Below are 25,223 nucleotides of genomic sequence, written 5' to 3'. Positions count from 1 at the left end.
GAGTAATATTTGGTTTTATTTTAATGCCCTTAAAAATGTTCCCAGTCTAAGCATTTCTCAGCTTCATTCATTCATGTTATCTGCCTGGTCTTTGAAGACATTTTGAAGCAGAAACCCCTATTTTCTGTGCTTTCATTGTGTTCTAAGCATTTTAAATACATCTCATTTATCCTCATAAGACACTTGTGTTAGGTATTAGTATCTCATGTTTACAAGTAAGTAAATCAGTGCCTGAAAATATGGTGGTGGTTTAGTCACTAAGTTGTGTCCGACTCTTGGACTCTTGCGACCCCATTGACTGTAGCCTCCCAGGCTCCTCTTTCTATTGGATTCTCTAGGCCATACTACTGGAGTGGGTTGCCATTTCCTCCTCCAGGGGATCTTCCTGACCCAGGGATCGAACCCAGGTCTCCTGCACTGCAGGCAGATTCTTTATCAACTGAGCTATGAGGGAAACCCAAGTTAAGAACAAGTAAGTAAACTGGAGGCTTAAAAGGAAGAACTTGCCCAAGGCAAGGTAACTATAAATATCAGCAGGACTGAATGACCATTAAGCCAGAGGCTTAATTGGTCTTAGTTTACTTCAGTTTGGGTCTTCTCAAGTAAATTATCAAAGGCCGCTCCATTCCATGACCTGGATTTATTCTTTCATGTGAACAACCCAGACCCCCAACTTATTTAATCACAGACATCATCATTATCAAACCTTAAGTGACCAAGATCATGATCTTGCCTTCCCTGCAGAGATCCCCCTGCACCCACTGTATTCATTATTGAAACCTTGATTGAGCCATTGACAAATTCACTGTGTCCATAATGTCTCCTTAATTATTAGTAGAGGAACTTGTTCAAAAGAGAAAAGACCTGGGGAAAAAAACTGGTCGGGGTCCTTGGCTAAGAGGAGACTCTGCCTTGGGCCTGCAGGTGTAATAAACTGCACTCCACTATCTGCATTGTCCTTCTGAGTGAGTTTGATTCCCGGAACACGTGGCTACAACATTTGGTGCATTGGCCAGGAAACTCACTTTGAGGAGACAAGTCCCATTTGGGACTACTCCGAGTCCTTGCAGCTTGAATCTTCTAGAGGGGAGAAGGCGCCTTGCCCTTCTGGAAGATTCTGCTTCTCAACGCCCGGACCTTTCACATTAGCAGTTAAAGTTGCAAATGTCACTCCCTGGATCCACCACATGAGGGTGAGGACAGCATACCATGCAGACCCAGAAAACACAGAGTGGGCTGCACAGAGGGACCCCTGACCCTCGAGAGACTAAGATCATCCTTAAGAAGAAGAAGGAAAAGAAGATGCCGGACGAGCCCCTTCATGATGAAGCCACATAATCAACTGCTGCTGCCTGGCCTCATCAACGTGATTTTGAATTTAACTTCCATTTCAACTCAGGACAATGTTTTCATCTCATGGGCACATGACTACGTGGACTTCCACAACACCTCCAACTGCTGGGTATGTGGGGCTATGCCTCTGTCTGTGGTGGATGGACTTCCTTGGCGGGCGTCACCGCTCCGCCAAGATTTTAAACCACTCTGCTCTTTTCTGAGATGACAAAAACAGACTTCCTTTCTCTTGTCAGTCATAATCTCTCCTGCTCTCCTGGTGTAAGCCAGACCTACAGTCAATAGACTCGGGTCATGGGGTTACATTTGAGGCAAATACCAGTCTCATAGGAGTAACAAAAGCCTATACCTCATATTTAAAAAACAGAAGGGAAAAAGGCTCCCTGACCAGCAAGGGAGGACAGGCCTCTAGGTATGTTGAGCGATTCTACCAAGTCTGGGATGAATATTTCTGAATGACCCCAGAAAAGGGTCAATTAATTACTCTGCTATATGCTGGGAGAACAAAGAACAAAGGGTGGGGTTTGGTGATGTCCATTAGACCCAAAGAACTAAAATATATGGGGTACATATCCCTGAATAATGTAAACGAACATTCAAGGTCACATACCACCCCAACCAGTCCATCCATTGACCAGGCTCTGATTGGAAATATAACCCTGGAATCTGCTGGATCGTGCCCAACAGAATCCAGTGGCTTTGTGGGCCTAACCTTTGGCCTTGGTTACCAATTGGCTGGGTAAGCCACTGCACACTGGGATTTGCTTTTGCCCATGCAGCATAAAGCCTAACCTACAAAGGCCCGGTAAATCTACCTTATTCACATGCTAGGTGAACAAGGTCTGCATTTCAATGGTATAAGTATATTGCTGCCTTATTCATACCTTCTACAGGGACAACAGATATTATGATTAAAGTAGAAGCCTTGACTAATTTCACAAAACAGGCCCTCCTAGATAGTGCTAAAACCATCCAAGCCTTAAATGAAGAACAAATCCAAATGAGAGAAGAAGCGGTAATTCAAAATAGAATGCCTTTGGACATGCTCACAGCTGCTCAAGGAGGGACCTGTGCTATAATCAAGGTTGAATGTTGTATATATATATTCCTGATTTATCTGGCAACATATCAGCTGCTTTATTTAGACGACATGAAAAGCAGGTAAAAGCAATGTCAAATGAAAACATTCCTTTCTGAACTTTGGTCCTATCTTGGGTGAAGGGTGATTGGCAGAAAACTATATTTACCATTGTTACAGTTGCCTGGATAGTTCTGCTTTGTGAACCCTGCATTTTACAATGTATTATGAACTTTGTAACCCAAAGGTTGGTGTCGTTCTCCCAAATTGGCAGTTGGAGAGCCAGGGTGCAATATATCCCTATGAGTGATGCTCATACTATGAGTTAAGAGCATCAAGTGGGGGGAATGAAGGAGGAAACAGACAGAGCAGGCTCCATCCTGAAAGCAGGACTCCATCTTGGGCCAGACTGTGGACTTTGAGCTATATGCCCAGTATCTATGGAAACGACAGACCAACCGGAAAACCAGACCCCTCAATGGAAGAGCCTCAGGGCTCACACCTAGACTCTCCATTGCCTAAAGGAATGCCCTAATTATCTGTGTAACCAAATAGAATCATACATTCTATTATGCTTATTAGGGTGTGACCACAGGCCTATTGATAATTGTCCACTGTTAACTACCTAGGCTTAAGGCATATGAATCAGGGGTTAGCTTTGATTGTATCCTTTTCCTTTGTCCAGACTAGTTTCAGAGAATTTGGGGAGGTGGCTTTGAGCACGTATGCCTAGGGTATATAAGGTTTTCACAAAAACTGTTCAGGGTCCTTGGCTAACAAGAGACTCTGCCTTGGGCCCGCCAGTGTACAAACTGCACCGCACTATCTGCATTGTCCTTCTGAGTGAGTTTGTTTCTTGGAAAGTGGGATTACAACACTAGTATTGCAAGTCCCCACTTTCTGAGACTAGATGACCTACGTGATCTAGACTTTGCAAGGGGAAAGCTGAGTTCCAGAGGCAAAAGGAGAAGGAGGTTATGTAAAATTATAAATTTTCTTCTTCAACACTACTAGGGAATTACAAATTAAAAGCATGAGATGTCACACCACGCCTATTAGGACTCCAGACCTCCAGATGTGGGACAGTACCAACTGCTGGAGGGTGAGAAATGACAGGAACCCCCCTCACTGCTGGTGGTGTACATGCACAACCACTTTGTAAGACAGCTGGACAGTTTTTTCTACAGCTAAACTATGGGATCCAATAATCAGGCTTTCGTTATTTAGTCAACTGCTTTGAAAATCTATTTCCAAATTCAAGCAAGGATACAATTATGCACAGCAGCAGTATTCATAGTAGCTGAAAACCTGAACAAATCAGGATATCCTTCAATAGATGAATACACAAGCAAAGTGGGGTACATCTATGTTAAGACAAGCAGAATATGCCATTCCAAAATACAACTCTCTGGCATAAAGATTATTTCAGTCTAATTTTTTTTTTTTAAAAGGAATCTTGGAAAACTAAATAATAACTGTCCTTTTGTGAAGGACATTTACAATAGAGAAATCTCCATATTTAAGGGCTGTCCCTTTTCCCACCAGAAATAGGCAGATGATTAAGTTTCAAGTAACTCTTATCAATGGACAAGTCCTGACTTCAACCTGCAAACAACCATACCCTTCTTTACTGTGTTTTGCAGGATAGCCTGCCACAACTGGCTTCCCTTTCCCTCCACCCCCAGGCCTTTTGTTTGTGTCTGAAGATGGCATTTCAGGTGATGGCTTTGGATATTTAAGGGAGTGACTCCGTTTTCTTGTTAACTTCCATATATACAGGAGGTATCCATGCTATTAAACTTCTGTTTTTCTCCTGGTTAAAAAAAAGAGAAAAGACCTGGGAAGGGATTTGCTGAGTGTGTGCTAAGTCGCTTCAGTCGTGTCCCACTCTTGGGCACCCCCTGGACGGTAGCCTACTAGGCCCCTCTGTCCACGGGATTTCCCAGACAAGAATACTGGAGTGGGTTACTGTTTCCTCCTCCAGGGGATTTTCCACACCAAGGGATGGAACCCTGTTCTCTTAAGTCTCCTGCATTGGCAGACTGGTTCTTTATCACTAGCGCCACCTGGAAGACTTTTTATAGTATATGTCTTCAAATCCAAAAGAGTTAATCTAGGTATATGCTTCCGAAGAGCAAAGCCTGGCAGAGTCAACCTGATAGAAAAACTCCAGTTTATCAGAACCGATCAATCCTATGGTCAAATCCACGCCCGGGCCGGCTTCCTCCGACACCCAACCCCTAGATTTCCACCCCGCTGGGGAGACCTGAGCTCTTAGGCGCTCGCGATCCCTTTACAACCTCAGAGATGCCTTCGCTAGGGCCGCGCCAGCTAAAACCTGACCAGCACCTGCACCGCGGCTGCAGGACGCGCACTGGCCGTCTCCTAGCAACGGCAGACGCGCAGCCAGGGCGGCGGAGGCGGCTCAGAGCTCAGAGCTCAGCTCCTGCCTGGGGCTGCCTCTGCCATGACCACCAAACAAGCCAGGAAGAAAGAGGTGCATCGTATCAACTCCGCGCACGGATCGGATAAATCTAAAGAGTAAGGGACCTCTGTCTGCCCATCCCACCGCGGGCTTGATCCGTTGTCCTTTCCTCTTGTCCCGACTCTGACTCTGCTTCCCTGTAGCAAACCCTGCCAAGGCAGGAGTTTAGATGGCTTCCTCCAGCTTCTTTACCGTCTGTAAGAGCCCGGACCTGGGAGACTCTTGCCCTCATTCTTCGTCCATGCCTGCCCGGATCCACTTCCTCCCAGCGCCCCTGGTTTCCCTGTTTCAGCTGCTTGGCGGGGTGGTTGCACTTCTGGCTCCAGTCCACGGACCTCCCACCCTTTCCTGCCGCTCCTCTCCTTCAGGGTCCACCCAGGCACTTGGAAGGGCTGCGGCTTCCTTACCAGAGAGGCAAGGCTCGAGGTTAGGACCACGTCTGCCTGGGCCCAGCCTCAGCAGGCAGACAGACCTTTCTCCTCGGTGATGAATCCGTAGTTTGTATTTGCCCCATCCAACAACTGAAGAGCTTTAGTCAGATTCTATCAGACCTGAGATGGTTTTTAAAAGTTAAAACTATATAGATATGTAATTCATGTTACTAACGTTTACTCCAATAAAGTATGCAGACCCTAGTTCATGGAATCTAAACGATGCCTCTCTGATCTGGGGTGGTTTTTGCTGTGTATGTACTTCCTTATTATACAGCCCCCCCCCCTCTCCGTCTCCCCACCAAATACCTAGTTATTAATAGCACAGGCTTGGGGCTGTTATTTGAACTTGCAAAATTTATAAGAGAGCGCCAGCTGCTAAACCTACTTCAGGGGGATCACTCATGTTTCCCCCACTATGCCTGTGAGGGGTGGACTGCAGATTATTTTTATTTGGACGCTTAGATTTTGAATGCCTAGTTCGTCATCTCGGAGTAGGGAATGACCACCCACTCCAGTATTCTTGCCTGGAGAATCCCTTGGACAGAGGAGCCTTGTGAGCTGCCATCTATGGGATCACACAGAGTTGGACACAACTGAAGCGACTTTGCAGCAGCAGCAGTTCACCTCTGTCTTCACCTGAAGAATCCCGTGTTGAACTTCTGTTCACTGATGCCTTCTCCTTAAACTTTTTCTTTCCCTGAACTCCTCTCCTACATTCATTCTCACGTCTGAGATTCTCTGGTTCCTAGTTCTGTTCTCTCTCATAAGCAGGCTTCCAGCTTCCTGGTAGATAATCCATTCATTTTATTAGTAACTTAAATTTCAGTTATTATTTTACATACATAAGTCATTTTAAACAGCATTACTCTCGTGACACATACCAGTGTAGGACAGTCCTACACTGTTATATATAGAATCAGGGTCTTTCCCTTTTCCCCCTGTTCATTTCTGACTTTACTTCTCCCTTGTTCACATACTATCGTTTTCACATCCTGGAATACCTACCCCAGGGCCTTTGCTCTAACTATTTCCTCTGCTAGAAAGCCATTTCCATATGGTTTTCGCCCTCATGTCTTTTAGATATCTAGCTCAATGCCATTTGTTCATGTTAGCTTCTTTGGCCATCTGGTTTAAGGTTGCAATCCCCACTTTTCTGACAAAACCAAGAACTCCCTGCTTTTCCTTTGCACTTTATTTTGTCATTAATTGTTTTTCTCATTAGCATGCTATATATTTTGCTTTAAAATTATGGCTATCCATATGTCATCCTAATAAAAATAGGAGTTCCCTGAAGGCAATAATTTTTATTCTGTTTTATACACTATTGAATCCTAAGTACCTAGAGTGATGTTTGGGTCATATATAGCAGGCACTCAAAGATATTTATTTAATGAATGAGTGAATGACAGTGATTAAATAAGAAGCAATAACAGGATTGAAAAAGAGTTTTTGAATACACCAAAAAAAGAAAGCAAACTTAGTGATGATTATAATTAATGCACATTAAAGGCTCACAGCTCTTAAGAAGCTTTGGTTTTAGAGAGTTTATATGCTGAAAGAGATGAGATTGTTAACTCTCATTTATTTATTTTATTTTATTTTTTCATTTATTTTTATTAGTTGGAGGCTAATTACTTTACAATATTGTAGTGGGTTTTGTCATACATTGACATGAATCAGCCATGGAGTTATGTTAACTCTCATTTAAAAAAAAAAAACAAAAAAACTGTTCAAACCGGATACCATAAAACCCAGTACCTGGCTTAGTTTTGTGGTGATTCTATCACATGATAGAGATAAGATCCCTGCAGATAAGCTGTTAACTCTTTCCTTACTGGGGAATCCCATTTCTTTTTGAGATGATGCTTATTTTTTCCTGAAAATATCTGAATTGAATTACAGCAATAAAAATATATATATATATATATATATAGTTATGAAAATAAAAGTAAGGACAAATAGTTATACCATATCTAGGCTTTTCTAGAAACTAGCTAGATTTTGCTATAACATTATATAATAGGATGTGAAAGTGAAGTCTCTCAGTCGTGTCCGACTCTTTGAGACCCCATGGACTATAGTCCACCAGGCTCTTCTGTCCATGGGCTTCTCCAGACAAGAATACTGGATGTGAAGTCCATTGTAAATCATGTTTATCCTCTAAGTTTACTGAAGAACTAATGATAGACATCAGGACAAGCCATAGATTTAAGTCTCACCTAGCATCGGTTTTCCTGGTGGCTCTGTTGGTAAAGAATCTGCCTGCAATGCTAGAGACCTGGGTTTGATATCTGGGTTGGAAAGATCCCCTGGAAGAGGCAACACACTCTAGTATTCTTGCTTGGAGAATCCCCACGGACAGAGGACCCTGGCGGGCTGTAGTCCATGGGGTCACAAAGAGTCAGACACAACCAAACGACTAAGCACGCAGTAGGATGGAGCCCAGGGATCAAAGTCTAGCAAGGCTCCAATGTAATTGTCATTTGATATATACTGGTGACAGTGTAAGTTTTTATGTGCTATTATTTCACCACACCTTATGGTTATACATCCAATAAATGCAGCTAACTCTGACATGGTCCCGAGTACAGAAGTTAGAGATGTATTCAGAGCTTTGAAAATGGCTGTCCCGTTAAACCTGATTGTCCTACAGCTGCCATCTGTAACAAATTTCTTGTATTCTCTAAACTTATGTGTCAAACTGGGGACAGGACCATGTCTGGCTTTTGCCTAGAGGAGTGGCTAGCATGCAATAACCATTTGCCATTTGTTTATTAAATGAGTTCATAGTTTAGTTACCTAGCTTGGTTTCATTCCTTGTAAATTTAATGGAACCCCGATTCTCCCTCCCTTCTTGATCTGGTCCACTGGTTGGCAAAATATGATCTGGTTGGCAAAATTAAAAAACTGAAATTTTTCAACTGAAAAAGCAGAACACTGTATGTCCAGTTGTCACCAAATTCATAAACAAATATGACTTTGAATCACCAAGAATAAGTATGCCAGGTAACTAAGCTGTCAGTTTTTACATTAGATTAATTTATTTCTATTTTATGTATTCCCCATTTCTTTGTATCAGCAAGAATAAAATCTCTGATATAGGGCTCACCTTTGGACCATTTTTTCTGACATTGGACGTGTCACTTTTCTCTTCCAATATTCAAGTTTTTCTCCTTTACATGAAGGGCCATCTACTTGAAATTGCTCCCATTTCAACATTCCCTGTCCTCCCTGCCCTTTTTTTCTTCTCTAACTCCAAACTTCCATGATTCTTTCAGATTTTTTAAAACTCTGTGCTTGTGTGATAAGCGACTTCAGTCATATCCAGCTCTTTGAGACTGCATGGACTGTAGCCCACTATGCTCCTCTCTCCATGGGATTTCCCAGACAAGAATACTGGAGTGGTTTCCATGTCTTTCATTATTAGTACCTAATAACAATTTGAAATTACAAACCAACTTAAATTAATCAATTTGAAAACTAGTGACATGCTAAGTCACTACAGTTGTGTCTGACTTTTGGGGACCCTATGGACAGTAGTCCGCCGGTTCCTCTGTCCGTGGGATTTTAGAGCAAGAGTACTGGAGTCGGTTGCCATTTCTGCCTCCAGGGTATCTTCTTGACCCAGGGGTCAAATCAGCATCTTTTATGTATCCCGCATTGGCAGGGAGATTCTTTACTAATAGAACCACCTGGGAAGCTTAGTATGAAAACTAGTATGCCCTGTAAAGTTACTTTCATTGCTTAGCTCCCTCTGGAAGGATTTGTAGTGACAGAAGCCAAACATTTGATCTTCTTAGAAGTACTGAATATAAGTCTGGGTGTAGATGACAGACAACTGAAAAAAAAGAAAAAGCCATGCAATTCAAGTATTAAAAGTTATTAGAAGTGTTAATGCTTACACTTGAAATGCTAATATATTTAGAACTTTAACAAGAAGCTTGGGATAGGGATACAATTTGGTGCTTATACTGCCATAATTTTGTTCCATTTCCACTAGAACACCAAAACCAAGATCAAACAAACAAAACTTGTTGAACTAACAAGAATTACACAACCTTCCAGATTCTTACAGATGATGAAATATCATTAGACCCCTTTTTAAAAAATGTCTATTATTGTCGGATAGTTGATTTACAATGTTGCATTAATTTTTGCTATACAGCAAAGTGATTCAGTTATACATATATATATTATTTTTCATTATGGTTTGTCATGGGGTATTGAATATAGTTAGACTTCTTTTCAAAACAGGGTGAAATATGTTTCAAAAGCTCAAGTTTTTTTATATTTACAGAAGTGTGCATTTAAATTTCATAGAATTCTCAAAAAAAATCAACATATGTGTTTAAACAAAATGTTGAAAACAAGACTATAAGAGTGGAATTATGGTTAATACCATGAAAGCAACATAAAATAGAAGAATACATATCTTACTGAGGATTAAATTAAGTGAATTATTGGTTATACCAAGTCCAAGAAAGAACTGCTTAAATGAAACCATGCAATAGTGGTTGATAGGTAATAGTTAACCTATTCCTCTACCACCAGAAGTCAAAAAGGAAAAAAAAAAAAAATGTGTGTGAGAACTAGAGAGAAAGAGAGAGATGGCTTTTATAGCTCTAGGTCTAGTCCTTACAGCTCTACAGAAAAGGGCAGAGAAGGAAGAGAAGCAGAGAAGAAAACAGCTCAAGATTCACAGTGAGTTTTATGGTTCCCAGGTCACCTCTGAGGACCTCATCAGCTAATGTCTTAAGGACTTGCAATTTAAAAGGTAACCTTTGGTGACAGGGGGCTTCCCTGGTAGCTCAAATGGTAAAAAATCTGCCTGCAATGAGGGGAGACCTGGGTTCGATTCCTGGATTGGGAAGATCCCCTGGAGGAGGACATGGCAACTTACTCCAGTATTCTTGCCTGGAGAATCCCCATGGACAGAGGAGCCTGGTGGGCTGCAGTCCATAGCATTGCAAAGAGTCAGACATGACTGAGCGACTAAGCACAGGACAGCACTGGTGAGTGAACTTCTAGTTAAAATAGAAATCTGCTCTGGCAGCTTGGCCATAAAACCCTCTGACTCAGAATCAGAGACTCTGAGACCCAGAGGGAAGACACCCTGTCAATTATCCCAGGGGCACAGGGCAACACTCACTTGGCACAGATTAGGGCACTATATACATATCTGGTGTATATATTTAAAATATAAGTATCTCAGCTAAAAAGCCCTGCTCAATGAGGATAGGAATACCCTGTTAGTTTTAGTGGGGTCTGCCACTAGTTCTCCCTTTGAAATAATATTAATCTGAGCATTTGTTTAATAATTTGTTGAAACTTGACATGGGTTAGCAATAATTTCTGGCAATGAACTTCTTTTTTTTTTTAATCAACCAGTTTTTATTTTGTTTAGTTTTGGAGGAGAAATTGTTCCTTAATTTACACCGTTATTAGAGGAGTAGAAGACATTAGAATAAAAAAGATTTTAAATGTACAAACTCATGGAATTTGTACCTCATGGTTACCTAAAAACAAAATCAAATTTGTACTTTGAAACTCACAGCACTGTTGCTAAGTGCTTCTAAATGAACAAAGTAATATTACTCAATCAAAAGTGGTTATTGAAAAGTATTTTAGCTGGCTTTACCTGACATTTACAGGTAAAAGATTATTGAAATTAAGGAATTAAATAATCTATAAACTATTAATGTGAGATAAAAATGACTATAATATGTATCTAAGACATCAGAAATATAACTTTGGTATAATTTGTGTAATTTCATATAATTTATGTAATATGAAATATTGGATAGAAATATTACTAATATTTCTCTCTTTGACCCTTCTCTAATAAGACATGTATATGTTGTCAGAAGTATTCAACTAGGTGCTTTGAAATTTTGTTATATTCTTTCCTAAGGTAGGTTCAGGCTAGTTAATTCCAGGGTCTAGGGCTATAGCCATGCTGATTTTATGGTTTAATTAACATATGGTACATATTAAAAGTAAACTTCGTCTAGGAAGTGAATATATATATATATATATAAAATCATACTTTTTTTCTGGTGCCAAATATTTGGACCATAGTCCAAATATTTTGATTGTTGTTATTTCATCCTTCTGACCTGATAAGTAGCAAAATTACATATTTTGCTTCAGTTAATGTGCCATTTCTGTTCCCATTTCTTTACCACTCAATCTTGAATTCAGGAGGAACCTGTGTCTAATTTAGTTATAAATTAATGTAAAAGGTTACTACAGTTCACCAAACCTTGTGGATACACAGGCAAAAGAAGAGGAAGCAGGAAGGATTATGTTCTGTTCTGCCAGCTTTTGCCCCAGGTCTGAGCCAGAAACACAGTAAGAGTTTAACCAGGTGAGGTCACAGTCGAAGGTGAAGGCTGTACTGTACGAAGTGCTCACAGTTGTAATGAATTATCTATAAATTTGGGACACCGCACATGTTCGCTCCACCCTGGGTAAAAGTCTAGGAGGGGTTTGGGATTGCTCTGCACCACAGACAAGGAATGAGTTCAGGAAGAAAATAGTTGGAGCTGTTTAAAAGGGAAGGGAAAAAATAAGGCTAATTGGAGCCTGTCGTTGTACTAGGCCACAGGTACTATGGACCTGTCATTTCTCTCATGGATTTTGGCTAAAGTCATTAAAGACATTATTTCATGTATTTTCATACCACATTTTGTCTTTTCTCTTTAAAATATCACCTTTGCTGCTTAACCGTGTTAGATCCTGGAAAGTGGCAGAAGCTCGGGATCCTGGGGGCCTGTGTATACTGGGATCAGAGCAGCAGGAGCAGCCCCTCCGATTCTTTCTCTCCCTTTTTTTCTCCCCATCTCTCAAGAGGGCTCACAGGAACACGTGTCCCTCCACCTAAATCTGCCCTCTCCTATCCCTTCCCAGAATTCTTCTTTCTCTCTGACCTGCTGTTTTCTTTCTTCCACCCCCCAAATTAAGTCATTCTCCTATGGTCTTATTTTACTCTCTCTTCTCCTTCATCCCTTTTGATCATCTGAAACAATGACGATTAAAGATGACTGAATTAACACCTGTGGTTTTTATCATGTAATTGAGCTCAAGTTCAAGGGGACAAATCCACTTGGATGTACTCTGTTACTCCACGTTAAATATTCCAAGATGGAGGTCATCTTTATCTCTCCCAAATGTGTAGATTTCCCCTGTTCATTTTAGAGAATCTTATTACCATCCTCTGTGTAACCTTGAATTTCACGAGCAGTCATCTTTGACCTTCACCCACCTTTGCCCATCATGTCTAGTTGGGTCAGCATTCATTTTGTGATGATTTTACTTACATACATCATGAAATAATCACCAAAATAAGCTTCATGAACATCTGTCATCTCATGTAGATACAACAGTAAAGAATTAAAAAAAAATTTTTTCTTGTGATAAGAACTCTTAGGATTTATTCTTTTAATGACTTTCATATATATGATGTATAGTAGCATTAAGCATATTTATCTTGTTATACTTTATATCCTTAGTTCTCATTTATGACTGGACGTTTATAACTTTAGGCTACCTTTATCCAGTTCCACCTCCCCACTCCCATTTGTGGTAGCTACAAATCTGACCTCTTTTTCTATGAGTTTTGTTTGCTTCTTTGATTTTGAAGTATAATTGACCTGCAATACCTTGTTAGGTCCTGGTATACAAAGTAGTGATTTGCTGTTTCTATATATTTCAAAATGATCACCATGATAAGTCTAGTTGCTGTCACCATACAAAGATACTATTGTTACATAATTATTGACTCTATTCCTTACACTGTACATTTCTTACCTTTGACTCATGTATTTTGTAATTGAAAGTTTGTACTTCAATCTCCCTCACCTATTTATTTTCATATACACACAAGTACAGGGTACTAAAAAATAGATAAATGTTGAACTTTAAAGTTAAATGTCCAATTAAATAATTTTCATCAAACTAAATGAGTAAAAGTTGACATAACAATCTGGCTTTAACTATTTTTAATTTAAAGATTTTTTAGAGGTTCCAATTTATTTCTTCACATATTTAATGTTTCTGAAGAATATGGCTCAGAATGCCCCTAATGCTAATTAAGTCAATTGTGTATTCTATTCATATTCTGATTTCTTCAGGGTATTGCCTGATCCTACTTAATAAGGCATGCTGATTGCACATTGCATAAATAAACTACCTCCCACTATGAATCAAATCATGTCTTTACCTTGAACAGCATGCTCGAAGAAAATAATAGCAAAATTCCAGACTCACACATTATTGAACTTTTAACATTCTTACAGTGGAAGTAATCTAAATAAAACATATATAGGAGAATGTATCTGCTTGTATGTAAATAAGATACTGCTTCTTTTCAAACTTGTCTTAAAAGTCTCTAATGATTTTGTGTCAGCTAAAGCTTTCTTTGGTTTTCAACTCATGCATTAATATGTGTTTCATTATATTAAATAATCTTGTTAAGTGACCTAAGAATTTTTTAATCATTTTGTCATCTTTGCTAGGTAGGTGATTAACAAGTGCTTCTAAATTTTAAAAAGTTGTTTTATTGACATTTTATTAATAACCAGATTATCAAATATATATTAATGCAAGTATGAACTATTTCTATTACATATAAGGACAGTTTTGACTTTTTCCCCAACTCCAAATTATACAAGGTATAATTTGCCAGGAACAGTATACACGAAAGACAGAATATGTACACATAATATATTTTGTTGCATATGACTTGGCAGTCAAATATATCGCAGAATCAAGATTTAATTTAACTATATATTATGACTCTAATAGCAGGTAATATTGCTATCACAAAGTGATGTTTGGGTTTTCCTAAATTTGCCTTTTAAAATCCCCAGGCTTTTCTTTTTATTTCTGTTTAAAAGACAGGTTTACTGGTATAAATTTGACATGTAATAAATTGCATTGTATTTGACATACATATTTAAAGAATGCACTCTGCTAAATGTGGACATACATCCACACATACGAAAGTATCAACGCAATCAAGATAATGAACAGATCTATGATTTGAAAAGCTTTCCTTGATCTCTTGGTGATTCCTTCCTTCTGTCCCTCCTTATCTTCAGTTCCAGGCAATCACTGTCCTATTTTCTGTCAATCAGTTTGCATTTTCAGGAGTTTTATATAAATGGAATTATAAAGCTCCTTTTGTGTAGCTTTTGTATGGCTTCTTTCACTCATCATAATTATTCTGATATTCATTCATGTTATTGGCAACAATTAGTGCAGAATTAATATTATTTCTTTCTTAAATATTTCATAGACTTCACCAGTGAAGCCATTTGGGTTTGGAGTTTCCTTTTTTTTTATTTGGAGTTTTCTTTGTGGGAATATGTTTAATGCTAAATTCACTTTGTTAATAAATAAATACAGGGATACTCAACATCTCCAATCCAATCTATCTCCTTTTACAGAGTATTCTTAGTTTGTATTCTTTAGGAAACTGATCCATCTAAGTTTCATCTAAGTTATCAAATATTTGGACATAACATTGTAATATTTCTTTATTATCTTTTAAATGTCTGTGGGGTTGGTAGTAATGTCCCCCTTTCCATTTCTGATTGGTAGTTTGTATCTTCTCATATTCCTGATCAATCTGACTAGAGTTTAATCAATCAAAGAACTAGCTTTTTGATTTGCTGATTTTTCTTGATCATTTTGTTGTTTTCTGATTCTATTAACCTGCTCTCATGTTTTTTGTTAATTTATCTTAGATTTAACTTGCCTACTTCTTCCCCATTTCTTAAGGTGGAAATAGTACATTTTTCCAAGATTTGACTCTTCTCTAACGTAGATATTTTGTACTATAAATTTCCCCTATTGCTTTAGTGGCATCCTGTACATTTTAATGTGTTATATTTTCATTTTTATTCAATCCAGATATTTCATAACTACCTTTTTGATTTCTTCTCTAACACATTGTTTAATCACAAACATTTTATCTACATTCCAAATATCTTCAAAATTTCCAGGTTTTTTGGCTAGAGATTTCTAATGTAATTTCCATTGGTCAGAGAACATACTTTGTATGACTTGAATTCTTTTAAATTTATTGAGACTTGTTTGATGTCTCAGATTATGATCTGATTTGACAAATGATATTTTCTTGAAAAGAATATGTGTCTGTTGTGATGAAGTGTTATATAAATGTCAATTAAGCCAATTTTTATGGATAGTATTCTATATTCTATATCTTCTACAGCCCTACTGATTTTTGATCAGTTTGTTCTCTCAGATATTATGAATGATAGTTCTAATTTCCACTATATTTATGAATTTATCTTTTGATTCTTATAGATCTATCTGATTTTGATTCATATATTAACAAAAGTTTAGGTTTATTACATCATTTCAATTAATTTTCTTTTTCTACCATTATGAAGTTAAAAATTTGAATCCTGATAATATTCTCTGTTCTGAAATCTTTTTAAAGCATCTGTTTTTATTAATGTGAACATGTTCTTCCATCCCTTTAATATTTGTTTATATATTTACAAGTATTTCTTATAGATATAGTAGGATCTTTATTTTTATCTAATCTTATAATCTATCCCTTTTAATTTTGGTATCTAGACTACTTACATTTAATGCAGTTACTAATATTGCTAAGTTGAAATCTGTTACGTCAACTAAAGTGGACATATGCCTCAGGTTTATTACTTAAATTCTATATTTTATTTTTAACTATTAAGGTGAGAAGTTTTAAACCAGTATTTATAGGGATGCAAAGAAATAGAGGAAAACAATAGAATGGGAAAGACTACATATCTATTCAAGAAAATTAGAGATACCAAGGGAACATTTCATGCAAAGATGGGCTCAATAAAGGACAGAAATGGTATGGACTTAATATAAGCAGAAGATATTAAGGAGAGGTGGCAAGAATACACAGAAGAACTATACAAAAAAGATCTTCACGACCCAGATAATCACGATGTATGATCACTCACCTAGAGCCAGACATCCTGGAATGTGAAGTCAAGTGGGCCTTGGAAAGCATCACTAGAAACAAAGCTAGTGGAGGTAATGGAATTCCAGTTGAGCTATTTCAAATCCTAAAACATGATACTGTGAAAGTGCCATGCTCAATATGTCAACAAATTTGGAAAACTCAGCAGTGGCCACAGGACTGGTAAAGGTCAGTTTTCATTCCAATCCCAAAGAAAGGTAATGCCAAAGAATGCTCAAATTACTGCACAATTGCACTCATCTCACATGCTAGGAAAGTAATGCTCAAAATTCTCCAAGCCAGGCTTCAACAGTACATGAACTGTGAACTTCCAGATGTTCAAGCTGGTTTTAGAAAAGGCAGAGGAACCAGAGATCAACATCCTCTGGATCATCGAAAAAGCAAGAGAGTTCCAGAAAAACATCTATTTCTGTTTTATTGACTATGCCAAAGCCTTTGACTGCATGGATCACAATAAACTGTGGAAAATTCTGAAAGAGATGGAAATACCAGACCACCTGACTCGCCTCTTGAGAAACCTGTATGCAGATCAGGAAGCAACAGTTAGAACTGGACATGGAACTAAAGATTGGTTCCAAATAGGAAGAGGAGTACATCAAGGCTGTATATTGTCACCCTGCTTATTTAACTTATATGCAGAGTACATCATGAGAGACGCTGGGCTGGAAGAAGCACAAGCTGGAATCAAGATTGCCAGGAGAAATATCAATCACCTCAGATATGCCGATGACACCATCCTTATGGCAGAAAGTGAAGAAGAACTAAAGAGCCTCTTGATGAAAGTGAAAGAGGAGAGTGAAAAAGTTGGCTTAAAGCTCAACATTCAGAAAACTAAGATCATGGCATCCAGTCCCATCACTTTATGGCAATTAGATGGGGAAACAATGGAAACAATAGCTGACCTTATTTTGGAGGGCTCCAAAGTCACTGCAGATGGTGATTGCAGCCATGAAATTAAAAGACGCATACTCCTTGGAAGGAAAGTTATGACCAACCTAGAGAGCATATTAAAAAGCAGAGATATTACTTTGTCAACAAAGGTCCATCTAGTCAAAGCTATGGTTTTACCAGTGGTCATGTATGGATATGAGAGTTGGACTATAAAGAAAGCTGAGCACCGAATATTTGATGCTTTTGAAATATGGTGTTGGAGAAGACTCTTGAGAGTCCCTTGGACTGCAAGGAGATCCTACCAATTCATCGTAAAGGAGATCAGTCCTGGGTATTCATTGGAAGGACTGATGTTGAAGCTGAAACTCCAATCCTTTGGCCACCTGACACGAAGAGCTGACTTATTGGAAAAGACCCTGATGCTGGGAAAGATTGCAGGCAGGAGGAGAAGGGGACAACAGAGGATGAGATGATTGGATGGCATCACCGACTCAATGGACATGAGTTTGAGTAAACTCTGGGAGTTGGTGATGGACAGGGAGGCCTGGCGTGCTGCGACTCATGGGGTCGCAAAGAGTCGGATATGACTGAGTGACTGAACTGAACTGATAGAGATATATCCACAGATAATATATTGTAACTGTGAATAGAATTCTTTGCATTAAAGTAAAATTCCAAATTGAGTATACTTGCCAGTGTATATTGCTTCCTAGGGGCACATTGGTAAAGAATCTGCCTGCAAATGCACGAGATACAAGAGACACGAGTTCGATCCCTGGGTCAGGAAGATCCCTGGAGGAGGAAATGGCACCCCACTCCAGTATTCTTGCTTGGAAAATTCCATGGACAGAGGAGCCTGGTGCACTCCAGTCCATTCGGTCACAAAGATACTTTATTTTTTAAAATTGGTTTTTGATGTAATGGAGACATCATGATATAGAAGTTTTAATTGAAAGAATGCAACTTCCAGATATTATGAAGATTACCTCAAAAAAAGACATTCATAAGTACATTGTGCTCACTTTTGAGTTGTATTGCAACTTCAGTCTTCCTTGAACTTCCTGTCTTAAACAGTGGTCTGTTATGAGTAAATGCTAAATAATATGTCTCTAAAAGCATTTTCTTGGTATAGTGGCCAAGTCACCAATAACTACAAAATAAGGTTCAAGTGCCTCAACAAAATCCTTAATAGAGGCAGCCTGCCTACCTCGTGTTTCTCTCCCACCTGATTTCCCCTCGCCTTGTGCCACATGCTCATACAGATACTCAGGAGTTCGTAATTCTCTAAACCCACACTGCTATTCCTTGTGTCTGTCGTGTATGCAGTTTTCCTTTCACCAGTGATGTCCTTTCTCCTTTTTCAATCTGGAAAATTTGTAGTTATCTTTCAAGACAGTTTAGATGCTATTTATTGCAGGAAGTTTCTCCTAATTGCCTCATATTGGGCACAATACCCCTTCTTTACCACCTGTGAATACTTCCATCTCTACACATACCACATTATTCTGAAATTTTCTGTTTAGCTGCTTGCCTTACAAAATAAACTCAAGAACACAGATATATATTTACATGTCTGTAACCCCATCATCTAGTGCTTGTAATACAGCAGGTGTTCAACAAATGTGAGGTAAAAATAAGCGAACTGTAGGTTGAGATTCCTTTCTCGTTCTGAAATAGTGTTTTTTTCTAAAATGTTTTAGTCTCCAGTCATATTTGTTCATTTGATCTTAGTTTTCAAAATTCTCTGTTCCCTATTTCCCTTCTGCCCCAAAGCATAGTGAGTTGTTCCCTAATGCCAGATCTACTCCTGTTCTCTTCCTAGTTTGGAAGTTTTATATTTTATTTCTTGAAATATCCCTTGCAATAGGCTGAATGTCTGTGTACCCCAAAATGCATCTGTTGAAACCCTTATCCCATTGTGATGGTATTTGGAGCTGAGGCTTTGGGAAGTAATAAGGTCATATATGTGAAGCCGTCATGCTTGGGATTAGAGCCCTTATAATAAGAAGTCAGAGAGTTATCTACCTCTTTGCTCCATATGAGGACACAATGAATAGTCAGTCATCTGTAAAACACTAGAAGGCTCTCATCAAAACCTGACCATGCTGGCACCATGATGTCAGACTTCCAGACCCCAGAACTGTGAAAAATATATTTCTATTGTTCATAAACCACTGATTCTATGGCATGATGTTATAGCAGCCCAAATTGACTAAGACATTCCTCAATTTGTTTCCCCCCACCCACATTGCATGGCATGTAGGATTTTAATTCCCCTACCAATGGAAGACAGAGTCCTAACCACTGGACCTCCGGGGAAATTCCAACAATCCTTGTTCTTTTAAAATACACTCATTTTTAAATATTTTCCTACAAAGTCCACAGTTAGTATTATTCCTAAAGAAAATTCAAGCACACTGGTGTCTGTCAGAATTTCCTCCCTTTCCCGTCTCTTTTATTTTGAATACTTTCAAAAGCATGAAGTCATTATCATCATTATTTGTCTATACGAAATAACTTTTTAGAATTTTACCAAAATGTTACATTGATTCATTTATTTACCATTGCAAACTTGTATTCCACACTTTACTTCTAGATTCATGTCTATTTTCCTGAAGATAAATCCTTCATTGCTTTTTTTGGGGGGAGGGGGAGAGAATCTGTTATGGTAAATTCACATTTGAAAAATGTTTTCATCTAATTTAAAATAAATGTTTCTATCTCACTTTTGACTTAAGAGCTTAATTGGGTCTTAATTCCAAGGTTGACAGTTATGTTACCTCAGCTTAGAAGACATTACTTCACTGCTTTATATTGTCTACTATTTGCTGTCAACTTGATTGTACTTTATTTTCAGGTAACTGCTCAATTGTTCAGATTTTCATTTTCAGCATTGGCCTATAATTTCCAGCCAATAAACCTAGATTCAGAATTCCATCTCCTGACCTCTCACTTGTGCTTTGTTATTGGTTGATATGCTTTTTCCAATCTGAAGACTGTCTTTTCAATTCTGAGCATTTTTCAGCAGTAATATCATAAAATATTTCTCCTAAACACCCTCTCCCACCCCCCACCATTTTAACCATTTCATCCTTCTGAGAATGCTCTATCTACTTGTCATTTCACATTTTCTCTTTATCTATCTATGCAAGAACTTGATTTTTTTTATTTTACCTTCTAAATCATTAGCCCTCTTCAGCTTTATTTAGTGTACTCTTTCAATATCTGAAGTTTTCATTACTAAAATTTTCCAATGTCTATTTTTTATATTCTTATTTGTTTTGCTTGTTTAGTATCTTCTTGTTCTCATTGTAAAGCAGAAACATTTCTTCCTTTATCTCTTTGGTAATCCTAAATATGTTCATTTTAAATATCTTTTAAATCAGCTACAGTATTTATCTTTCCTTGAGTGTGATTTCCTGACTGTCCTTTGAGTTTTAAGTTTCCTTCTTTCTTTTTTTGCTTTGTATTTTTCATATTTTGTAGATATTTTAAACTAAAGGATGCTATTTTCTGACATTAGGTTTCGATGGTTTTTAGGATGAGTCTCTTCCTACCCATTCTGACATTCCACAGGGATGCTCCAGTGAAGAGGACAGGATAGTTGTTACATTATTAAACTACTTTCCATCAGTTGGCAAGTAGCTGCCTTTCTGAACTCCCTGAAGACTATTTCTCTTTTCCTATCAGTGGGAGCATTTTTACAACAGCCTTGCTTCCAGTCAAGTCTTACCATCGGGAGACTTTCCTCCCATGCCTGCAGTGCTGTTCCTGGTACCCCATTCATAGAGGTAGAGAGCCACTCCATCCCCATTTTTCCCTGTTGGCCAGCCTATTTCCTTGTGGAATCACAGGAAATTGATGTATTGCCTCTTACACCATGAACTGTAGGGAAGTTATTCCAGACTTAGTTCAAAGCTAGGAGCTCATGAATACCCTAGCCACCTGTGCCTGCATGCTCGGTTGTTCAGTCATGTCCGATTCTCTGTAAGCTATGAGCTGTCGCCCACCAGGTTCCTCTGTCCATGGGATTCTCCAGGCAAGAATACTGGAGTGGGTTGTCATTTCCTCCTCCAGGGGATCTTCCTGACCCAGAGATTGAACCCATGTCTTCCGCATTGGCAGATATGTTCTTTACCACTGAGCCACCAAGGAAGCCCACTCTAGCCACTTGCTCATTCAAGAAGCCTATTTCTGGTCTCCCGACATTTGCAGTGTGAATTCAGCTTTTTTTCCAAAATAAACTTTTATGCTTACTCAATTCCAGTTCCCAGTACTTGCTTGTGGATTACACTATTCCAGCCCTCAAACCACCACTAGAAGTTCTTTCTGTAATTAGTCCATTAACTTTTTTAAAAAATTTGAGATATGACTGACATATAATATTATATTAGTTTCAGCTATGAACATCATGGTTTGATATTTGTATACATTGTGAATGATCACCACAATAAGTCTAGTTAACATGTCACAGTACATAATTGTACATATTTTTCCTTGTGATGTGAATTTTTAAGATCTACTTTGTTAGTAACTTTCAAAGCTACAGCAGTGTATTATTAACTACAGTCACTATGCTAATCATTACATGGTCATGACATTTACTTTGTATAGAGAGTTTGCATGTTTTGATCATTTACATCCATTTTGCCCATCCCTCACGCTCTGCCTCTAGCAACCAGCCACTCACATTTTAAATAACTTTCAGTCATGATGAATTCATTGTAGTAATGAAATATACAATTATTTTAACACCTTTGTATGTGTTGCCCACTTTATGTATCATTTTCATGTCAGATGCCTGACTTGGCCCTCTGTTGTAAATTTGCTTCTTTTGTGTTTGCTCTCTTTTCTCCAGGAGAACCTTTACATTTTGTATTTCTGCTCTGGAAACCAGTCCCTCGCCTGGCTTTCTAGAATTTTCTTCCCTCTAAACATTGGTTTCCTTTGGAATATCATTTGGCATTTGGAATATATATGGGTCCCAAAGAGTTGAACATGACTGAGTGTCTGAGCATATTTTATACTATAAACAATCCTTGTTGACTTTTGCTGAGTTATTTTTTAAAACAATAAATTTCCACAGATATGTTTTCTTTATAAATTGGGGACCCTCTCATAATGGTTCACTTATCTCAATAGCACATTTAGATTAACTGTGTAGAAGGAAGTGTTTAGTCATATAACTAGAGAAAATACTTACCTTCAAAATCTTTTATACAACTTGTAATTCTAATGAATTAAATCATTTACTAGTATTGGGTATATTGCTATATGAATAGAGTAACTCTGCATATACCCTTGATTTTTTTCAGGGGAAGGTTTGATTTCTTTGCACTCTTCAATTTTTTAAAATTTATTTCCTCAAAGTACCAGTTCCTAAATCTTCAAAAGTCCTGGGTTACTTTTGTGTTTAAGGATTATCTTATTCTCAGAAATGATGAAATCAGGAATAATGGGCTTTGAATATTTTAAAGGATCCCAACTATGCTAGCACAGTAAGTACATTCTGGCAATGATATTCAAAGGCACACTGTGCTGAGAGTTTTCAAAGCAACAATTGTACGCAATCATTCGAAGTCTATGGTATATTTGACATTGGGCTGTATTTGACCACTACTTGTATTGTGTGTTTAGCACAATAGGGGAGCTACTGAGCTAGTATAAAATATCTCTAATGAGATTCTTTCTAAGTGATCTTTAATATAGGTGGAAATAAATTTGACATGTTACAAGGAAAGTAGGCCAATTAGTGATAAGGCTTAACAGCTTAAGGGAGGAAGCCAGGATATATTTACTTACACTTGACAGAAGGAAGAGGAAAGCAAAACATTGTCTCAATAGAACCCTTTTTTTTTTTAATTAAATCTTCCTTTTACAAAATGAGTTTTTAGGGTTTTTGGACTTCCTAAATGAGGTAATTTTACCGTGGTTTTAATGGATAAGATAAAAAACTGCTAATTTCTTTTTACCTGTAAGGTTGTACCAACATTGAGTAAAACAGAGGTACTATAATACACTAATTTATACCTTGATTTTTTTTAATTAATATTGTGAAAAATTGCCCCTTTTCCCTGATAACTATCATAGTCATCCTTTTCATATTTTCTTACGTGCTACTTAGAACCACCCCTTTACAACATATGTATTATCGGACTTTCTTTTCCAGCAAGATGGTGGATTCCAATTTGTAAAAATAATAACACCTAGAAACACATACATAAAGAAATAAAAATGTTCAGGATCCAGAAATAAGAAGGGAACTGAAAGTCAGAATGACAGCTGGATTGCCAGGGAAAGCTTATCAGTTTGTGAAAGTGGAAACTTTTGTTTAAAAAGATATAAGGTAAGATCCTGATCCCCAGAGGAAAGGAAATGCTCTCACCTTAGATAAAGGCATGGCTTTCCAGTTTAATCCTCTGTAAAAAGGTGAATGAGAAAATCAACCCAAGCACAGAGAAACTGATCTAGAGAGCTAGTGCTAATTACTAACTTTAACTAACATAAAGAATGGATTTATCTGCATCATCCCAAATTGCAGATGGCGACTGCAGCCATGACATTAAAAGAGACTTGCTCCTTTGGAGAAAAGCTATGACAAAACTAGGTAGTTTATTAAAAAGCAGAGATATCACTTTGCTGACAAAGGTCTGTCTAGTCAAAACTATGGTTTTTCCAGTAGTCATGTACAGATGTGAGAGTTGGACCATAAAGAAGGCTGAATGCCAAGGAATTGATGCTTTCAAATTGCTGTGCTGGAGAAGACTCTTGAGAGTCCCTTTGATTGCAAGGAGATCAAACCAGTTAATCCTAAAGGAAATCAGTCCAGAATACTCATTGGAAGGACTGATGCTGAAACTAAAGCTCCAATACCCTGGCCACCTTATGTGAAGAGCCGACTCACTGGAAAAAACCCTGATGCTGGGAAAGATTGAGGGCAAGATGAGAAGTGGGCAATGGAGTATGAGATGGTTGGATGGCATCATCAACTCAATGGACGTGAGGCTGAGAAAACTCCAGGAGACAGTGAGGACAGGGAAGCCTGGTGTGCTGCAGTCCATGGGGGTGCAGAGTTGGATATGACTTAGTAACTGAACAACAACCACACTTTCTGACTGCTTTTCTCAGTTTTCTGTTTTTTTTTTCTTCTCTTTGTACATGGAGTACAAGGGCAGGTATACAGGTGAAGTAATTGATAGAATATTGGTTGTCCTAAGAAAATGATAAGGTGTGCAAAGATTTGGCAAAAGGGCAACCATCACAGTCTTGCTTATAATTGGGAATAATTTAAAAAGTAAAAGCCTCAAATTTCCAAATAAAGGAAGTTAGTTAAATGAAAGACAATGTATCATACAATGGAATATTATGCAATCATTAAATTAGTATTTAGATATGTAAACACTTATTTGCATGGAAACTATCAACAGTATAGTGATAAGTGGAAAAAGGCAATCTATAAAAGAGAACATAATGAATAATGTCATTTTTAAAGAAAGGTGTATATCCTTGTACATTAATCTGAGGGGATGAATACTTTTTAATGTTGTGGTTTCTAGAATGATGTGAGTATGCTTTTCTTGTTTATCTGATTCGTGTTTCTAAATTTTCTTTTAAAATGATGACCATAGTGGACTTTTTATATTGGGAAGAATCCAAATTATAGTTGCACTCTACTTCAGAAAGCTATTACTATAACTAATATATTACTATTATACAAGTAAAGGATTTTTGGGGGGTATGAATTATATATAAAAATTCCCTGATGGCTCAGTCAATAAAGAATCTGCCTGCCAATGCAGGAGACCTGGGTTCGATCCCTGGGTTGGGAAGCTTACCTGGAGAAGGAAATGGCAACCCACTCCAGTATTCTTGCCTGGGAAATCCCATGGACAGAGGAGACTGGTGGGCTATAGTCCATGGGGTTGCAAGAGTCAGACATGACTTAGCAACTAAACCATCACCATTCCCCTTCATTGT

General features: G+C 38.1%; 1 protein-coding gene and 1 pseudogene across 5 annotated transcripts in view; both read left to right on the top strand.

Moving 5' to 3' along the window:
* The first annotated feature begins 1,324 nt into the window (after positions 1 to 1,324).
* On the top strand, positions 1,325 to 2,760 carry LOC110140162 (endogenous retrovirus group PABLB member 1 Env polyprotein-like; annotated as a pseudogene).
* A 2,079-nt stretch (positions 2,761 to 4,839) lies between these two features.
* The window catches only part of ADGB (androglobin), a 172,820-nt gene continuing 152,436 nt past the window's right edge, over positions 4,840 to 25,223 (top strand). For 3 of the 5 annotated variants that reach the window (XM_070461650.1, XM_070461648.1, XM_070461646.1), the window contains exon 1: positions 4,840 to 4,972. In XM_070461650.1, coding sequence (XP_070317751.1) covers positions 4,899 to 4,972 — 74 coding nt within the window. In that variant the 5' untranslated portion in view covers positions 4,840 to 4,898. Of the gene's footprint in view, positions 4,973 to 9,642; positions 10,363 to 23,415; positions 23,593 to 25,223 lie in introns of those variants that run through there. The other 2 variants (XM_070461651.1, XM_070461647.1) reach the window with 2 other exon arrangements.

The sequence above is a fragment of the Odocoileus virginianus genome, chromosome 34 (assembly GCF_023699985.2).
Source record: "Odocoileus virginianus isolate 20LAN1187 ecotype Illinois chromosome 34, Ovbor_1.2, whole genome shotgun sequence".
Lineage (NCBI taxonomy): Eukaryota > Metazoa > Chordata > Mammalia > Artiodactyla > Cervidae > Odocoileus > Odocoileus virginianus.
The sequence above is the reverse complement of the archived record's forward strand: the minus strand, read 5'-3'. Positions and strand labels throughout refer to the sequence as shown.